This window comes from Montipora capricornis, chromosome 3, assembly GCF_036669925.1.
Source record: "Montipora capricornis isolate CH-2021 chromosome 3, ASM3666992v2, whole genome shotgun sequence".
Taxonomy (NCBI): Eukaryota; Metazoa; Cnidaria; class Anthozoa; order Scleractinia; family Acroporidae; genus Montipora; species Montipora capricornis.
In genome coordinates, this window is record NC_090885.1 from 47,235,689 (window position 1) to 47,243,188 (window position 7,500).

At 38.7% G+C, this 7,500-nt stretch overlaps 1 protein-coding gene across 2 annotated transcripts in view; it reads right to left on the reverse strand.

Moving 5' to 3' along the window:
- LOC138043287 (fidgetin-like protein 1) overlaps positions 1-7,500 on the reverse strand; it is a 153,803-nt gene that overhangs the window by 144,924 nt on the left and 1,379 nt on the right. For both annotated transcript variants that reach the window (XM_068889482.1, XM_068889481.1), the window contains exon 2: positions 854-945. In XM_068889482.1, the coding sequence (XP_068745583.1) occupies positions 854-945 (92 nt within the window). The remainder of the gene's footprint in view (positions 1-853; positions 946-7,500) is intronic.

The window sequence follows — 7,500 nt, forward strand, 5'->3', positions numbered from 1 at the left end:
TCAGCGTTTAGCTCTGAGGGCCCCTTTAAAATTTTCTTAGGCAGCAGCCTCGTACATGTAAACTTGACAGCCACCATCTTCGAATTTTTACGAACCAACGCTTGATTCAAACCCTGTACAAATTAAGAAAAGTAAAACCTTCAATTGATCAACAAAATTTGTGAAACGTACAACCAAATCTTCATTCTTCATTGGAAACTTTGTGCTATTTATTTACTCAACAACTTGCTGAGAATTTTGGCTGGCGTCACTGATGCTTGCCGAGATTAACCTGGTTTCCATACGATCTGCAATGTCAGGTCCACGATCGTTTAATTTAAAACAAAACTTGCAGAGGTAATAAAGTTTAAAGCGCCTTAGAAAAAGTGAAACGTGGAGACAGAAATTACCGAAAAGTTACAGTTAACAGTCAAAGAAGCGCACAGGCGGTACAACAACATCTTTATGGCTTTTTGCATACTGTAAGCTTACGTGTCTGTATATCAAACAACAGACCAGCACAAGATCAGGTTTTTACTACATGTTCTTTGGCGACACAAGGTCATAATTTTATTGACAATGCAATTGCCGTTTCCAGTTTAATACCACGATCTTCATTCAAATTTCTTTTGCGTTTTGTTGTCTAAGATCGATTTACAGATAGAAGGTAAAGTTTGTCTGGGGTATTTGAGATCGTCTGCGACTCGTCTGTCGCAGGCAGCTTAGTTACCATTACTTGCTGCGCAAAATTAAATGATTTCGCGTAGTGGAGTCTCCTAAATTTATGCCAAAAGTTTCTGCTTCAGTGACTCTCGCGCGACGCGACTGGTAACTTACATTTGAGCGGTACTGCAAATGTACGAAAATCTTATACCTTGGTCAGGCTCCTGATTATCAGCAACTTGACAGTAGTTATTCACCAGCATTTCAAACAACCTTGTGTACAGTTGGTTTGATATTTTGTTACTAAAGAGAAATAAAGATCAGAAATAGTCAAAATATCATATAATTATAGTAATAATAATAAATAACATTTATATAGCAATAAAACTATAAAATATTCTAAAATGCTTTACATAATAAAAAATCCTATTCTAAAAAAGAGGAGAGAAAATGAAACAGAAAATGACAATAGAAAATTAATAATAATAAGCTACATGTAGTTTAAAAAAATGAGTTTTCAGTCTCCTCTTGAAAATGTCTATGTTAACGGATTCCCTGATTTCAAGCAGGATGGTGTTCCAAAGTTTTGGTGCTGCATGCTCGAATGATCTGTCACCTGAAGTTTTTCTTAATCTTTGCGGCACAGCAAGCAAGTGCTGATCTCTAGACCTTACAATGTAGCTGGTATTTGGACTGACTTTGTCCAAAGGTGGTTTATCTGGCATTGAGGGATTCAATGTAGTAAAGAGTTACAGTAGTCCAGATGACAGGTTACAAAAGCATGAACAAGGATTTTGGTCGATTCAGGTGCGAGATATTTACATACATGTACATAAAATCTTAACATGAGGCAAGGTCATTCTTTTCCATCTTACTCAATATACAGCTGTACTACTGTTGCTAATCCACTGATCCAACTCTAAAACAACCAGTGGGGCTGTGCTCTGGCAGCAACCTGTGGCCCCTTTCAACCTACTCTTGCTTTCAGACAACAAAGAAATCTTCAAGTTGTGGTCGTGGGAAAAACGAAGGACTAGCGCCATGTGGTCGGTATTTTCAAAACCGCAGAGCCACAAAAAAATGTTATCGCGTGATCAGAATGTTTCAACCACAGACTAAAATCAACAGTCCATGAAGTGGGCTGAAAAAAAGCCCTTATCCACAGACGCCCGAGATCAATACTAGGATTAAAGTCCTTTGTAGTTGCATGGTTTGGTTGGTAAGGCTTCACTACAAAGCTCTCTCGCCGCTCTCTTTCGCTTCCTTGGATACATGATCTTCAAGTAATTATTTGTCGATCAGTAGCCTTTCATTAGTGGATGTACACAGGCTACTTTACCGGCTGACTCAGAGGCCCTTCACATGATCCCATGTTGACTGGGTTGGCTCAGTTACCGAGATGAAATTGTTTTCTGTTCATATAGCCGCAAATGCAGTAAGTACTGGTAGTAAAGGCTGAAAACTGTCAAACAGAAAGAGTTGCCACAAGATAAAGCTGTTTACACAAGGTAAGTTTTGTCTCTGTTTTTGCTATAAAAGATGACTCTCACTTACTTTGATCACAGAGTGAGCTGAGATTGTTTATGCAAGTCAAATTAATTAGAAAGCCACAGTCAGCTTGAGCAATCTCCTTGTTCTAGTGAATTCAAGGGTTATGGTCCATTCAAGAAACAGGTTTGTTGAATATGACCCCACGACTTTTACGGAGTTTGCTTTCGATTTCAGGCAATTAGAAACCTGCCTTTGCGAATGTTGATGGTTTGGCATTTTGACAGCTTTTGCTTACCAGCCAATCAAACAATTATTTAACCATTCCCTTGGGGTTCTCAATGTTTTTTCATTGGGTCAGTGTGCTTTATGAGCCTGTCCTTTGCATGGGAAAACGACACTGAATATTCTTCAATTATGCCATGTGTTTTGAGTGTGTTTGTTCAAGCTGTGCCATCACTTTTGATATACATGTATATCATTGGCAACTAGACCCTCCGTGAGGGTACACTGGGTTGCCTGTGGTACGTGCAGCATTCCAGGCAATTTTTTTTCAAGTTGGGGGGTCATGCATTAAGACCATTTAAGGGGTAAACCAGAAGTCATACCAGCAGAGGCCCTTTGGCTCACAGGTCCTCACACATTTGTATGACGAAACAGATCCTTTTCTGAGGTTAAAAACCTGGCTACCGGCCTATTAATTAATCATTTGTCAGAAAGAAGAAATTCCTGTCCTCTTTAGAAAAATAAATTGACACGCATTGCTTATGTGTGGTAGTGAAGGAACACAGCTATTTATTCCATAATATCAACTGAGCTGCGTGTTGTCTTCCAGGAGATTCAAGTTGTCTCTGCGTAATATGTAGCTCAACAGTGCATGATATTGTTTTGGTATTGTCTATCATTGTAGTGCCATGGTAGAAGTCTTAGGTAAATAGCCCCCTGAGAAGACATGTAGTTACTAGCAAAGTACTGCACTTAATCCTTAAGTACTGCACTTATCTTGTCTGGCGGGGTTAGTATCTGGATGGGAGACCTAAAATTATACCCCTCCGTATAACAGAAGCATTGGACCGAAAATTCTATTTTAACGCTAACAAGTGCAAACTCAGCAAGGTACAGATTTTGTTAGCTTGCTTTATGCAAAATAAATATTGATGCAAAAGTAAAAAAATATTGATACACAGTTTTTAGACAGAGGAGAAGGAAGTTTCCAGGACGGTCAATCGAGAATAAAATATTAATTTTTGCAATCAGCAATAAAATTTACTACATGAAAACAACATTAATTTTGAACCGTGAATATAGAATATAAAAAGTTACCATCAGCGACAAACATTTTGGGAGATTTTTGCTATGTTCTATTTTGTTATTCTACTTTTGGCTGCACAAATAAATTGCAAAATCGAAAGTGACATCGCCAGAATTCAGCGGGCGCCATGATTAAGTTACCGCGGCATGTTTACTCGCCAAACAGTGAGGCATCTGTGTCAAATGATGGCAAGATACCAGGTTTTTTCAAGTTTCTTTTTCTTTCAAGTGTTGTAAAGTTTGACAATAAATGCACAAATTTAAAACAAAGATCAAAATCGCCCAACTCTTGAGGTTGACCATTGTTTCTGCAAAGTCAAAATTTTACTCTCCAAGACGAGGCTATTTATCACCAGGTATAAAATTCCATCATTTTGGAAATAGCAGCTACTCTGTTATTCATCGGCGTCACAAGTTTTTGCTGAAATTTATGCGCAAAATTCTATGGCAAAACTGCCTTGAATGGAGAAATACCTGTGAACAAATACCAGAATAATATCAATCATATGTCATAAGTGGTGGTCTTGATGTTCATTCTACTAAAGAGCTAAAATTACAGGTAAGACTTACAGGTAAGTATTTTTCGATCCACTGTTGGCGAGTTTGCCTTGGATGAAGACAGAACACTTCATGGTCTCGACTTTCGATTTCTTTCGAGTTCTTTTCATGAAAAACTTTTTCTCCAAAATTTGAGTTCCTAAACTCGGGGTGCGGCTTATCTGCGAGTGCGGCTTATCTGAGAGTATTTACGGTACTTGCTCTTAGAGGCAAAAACCTCTTCCTATTCCATTGGGTGCGTGAAGACAAGAAACTCAATCGTGTCAAATTACCATGTTCACAACAAATAGGGTAAATTTCAGGTTCAAACCCTTTCCTGAAGAACCTTTTCCTTGAATAATGCTGCACAAAATCAGCCTTCTCAAAACCGGCCGGTCGAGAGCTCAATGAGCCGCCTCCTCAGAAAGCTTGACCATCTCCTTCCAGTAAGAAAATGTCAGACACAACACATTTTTAGCTTGAATGTTAAGTCACTCAAGATATTATAAAAGCTTGAAAAAAGCTTGTTTGACGTATAAATTCGCGTCCACACTATTTTTTTGAGTCGCGCACATAAATATGTTTATTTAACTAACATTCCAGTATTCCTTATCAGACTCCATGCAAGTGTCAATTCCATATGTGAAATTTTGTCACTTTAAATCCCCCAGATTTCACTAAATTGCATCTGTGAATGTCTAGATTTAAAAAATTTCCTAGGGGAGGATGCCCACAGACCCCCTAGAAGCTTGCATCCTTTGGGCACTCGCTTGGGTGCCTTTAGCACCAAACCGTCTCCACTTTCCTTATGACCTGCTCCCCAAAAATATTTTGAGAAGGCTGCAAAATAGTCCACACGCTTTTTTTCAAATAATTCTTGACTGTCACATTTCCAATTTTTCTTTTTTACCTGACTTCGTTGAACCCACAAGTTACCAGATAATTTTCCATTTGGTTTCAGTGTTGTACATAACACTTCACTCGTGATAAAATATTGGAAATACAGCTCCCTTTGATTTCGACACCACTGCAGATTAATGAACAATTCTCCCCTGTGCAGCAGAGAGATCTACGCATTACCCCAGCCCCCTCAAACCTACAGTACCGCTCAGATATACGTTAACCAAAAAACGTGCATAATACGCGTATAAATTTACGCGTATGTGCGTATAAATATACGCGTATGTGCGTATAAGTATACGCGTACGTGCGCATAAGTATACGCGTATGTGCGTATAAGTATTCGCATATGTGCGTATAAAAATGCGTATATAAGCACAAACGCATATACGCGTCTGTTCATTAGTATGTATGAGCTGGCTTATTGTCTTTCTATTGTTAGCGGGTTATTGTTCTAAAGAATAGCTTGACAGCACTAAAAACTACATGACCATGAACTCATGAAGACTTCTCCCGATACGCTGTTGCAAGTGAACGCAAGTTAGATAGAAAGCATGTGCTTATCGATATAAACGGGTTATCCCTTTCAAACGGAACTTTCATGAGCAGACGAGATGTTCTTCATCACTTACCAACACTACATCCATCGCAACTGCTTTGGAATGTGTTCAAAATAAATTTAATACAGGTGCGTCGTATTTCAGCAGAATCAACAAAGAAACCCGTTTGTGAACAGCGTTCTGAATACGAACCCACACAGGATGTTTCTTTTATGGCTTGCACCATCGATAAACAAGTTTTTTCTCAGAAACTTTTCCATTCATTATACATACACGTAAAAGAAGTTCTACCAGGGCATTTTAATCGTGTTGCGTTACCTGTCACGACTACGTGTTGTTCCGACTCATGACTGACGCTATGCAAATTTTGATGAATTTGACTCGCCTCTAGTTTACTTAAAAGTTTCAAAAATCGATGGTCACGATACCTAAATCTCAACACAGCAACGCCGCCTATGTCAACAATTTCTTCGCCAACTTTGTAGCCTGCGAATACAGCTGCCTCTCATCGGTGTCGTCTGATTTGCCGTTTCGAGCGAAACTCGACCGTTTACTCAAAGATTGTGAACATTTGAAACCACGTGTTAATCATTTGACTAACTTTTTATTTAAGCTTGTAAAGATTCGCTTTGCAGTTGAAACCTTGAAATAATTATTTGGTTAAAAAAAAAATTACTGTTTGAATAAACGATCTGTGTCAAGTAGAACCGGAGATATAATTTTTTCGACAAGGTCTTCGGAACACTTTAGACAAACACCTAGCAAGCGACTTGCCGACGCGGTTGCCGAAACACAGAACTTTTCATTGAAGAAAAAAATAACTAAGCGTGAGCAGCGCGCAATAAAAACTTTGATAAACAATTATTTGGTTAAATAAAAAGCATTTTACTGTTTGAATGAACAATCTGTGTCAAATATAACCAGTGATATAATTTTTTCGACAAGGTCTCCGGAACACTTTATACAAACATCTCGCAAGCGACTTCCCTACGCGACTGCCGAAACACAGGACTTTTCCTTGAAGCGGCGCACCATTGAAACTTTGATAAACAATTTTTTCGTCAAGCAGCATTTTACCGTTTGAATAAATGATCTGGGTCAGATATAACCGGAGATATAATTTTTTCGACGAGATCGATCTTAAGCTAAGAACGCTAAATTCAGACAATAAACATTTCGATGCGACGTGCCTGTTTGTAACCTGATCTCCATTAGCTTTATTAGACTCTCAATGAAACACAAAGAAAATCTTTCGTCGTGAATACGCATATGTGCGTATAATCATACGCGTATATGCGTATAAAACGCGTCTGCGCAGTTAACGTATGTCTGAGCGGTACTGTATGAAAATACACACAGTAGACTCTATGCACAAAGACACCACTTAGCAGGGGAGTGACAGGCACGACTTTTCATGACACGGAAAAAAATAAAAATAAAACGACAGAGAAATCTACCCATTTTCCGACTGGGATTGCCATACGGCAACCCAGTAATAATGCAGGAAAGAAAAAAGAAGCCGGACGGTAAACTAACAGCCCAACAGTGCGCAATTTTTTCGATTTTCATGAATGTCTTATCAAACGTTTCTTATACATCAGCCCTGTGCCGGTTTTGGGCGCTATTGGGAAAATTGTTATGGTTACGTGGACACGAAAGGGTTGGGCACGACCTGAGAAAGATAAGGCACGATTGGCACAATAGGCACGGGAACGAAAGGCAAGATAGACTAACTTTTTTGCGGCCAGTCAGAGTGACATTGTATACAAGACCTTTACCTATAACCCTGCATTAAAGAAAAAAAACTGAATGGTCACGGTAAACACGATCTATTTGCATGGATTTTTTGCCATGATCTTCATCTATTTATATTTTAATGCAAAAATTAAGGCAATTTATCCCAGAGCATTTTTGAAAAAAAAAATGGAAATTTTAAACATGGCTTTCTTCTGACTTAGATCTCGATTGCCAAGGTGCTCTTCAGTAAACAACCCTCCTTTACATACTTTCCCAAATTTTGTGACCCTAACCTTATTATAAGCGCCAAAATCGAGAGTTTTCT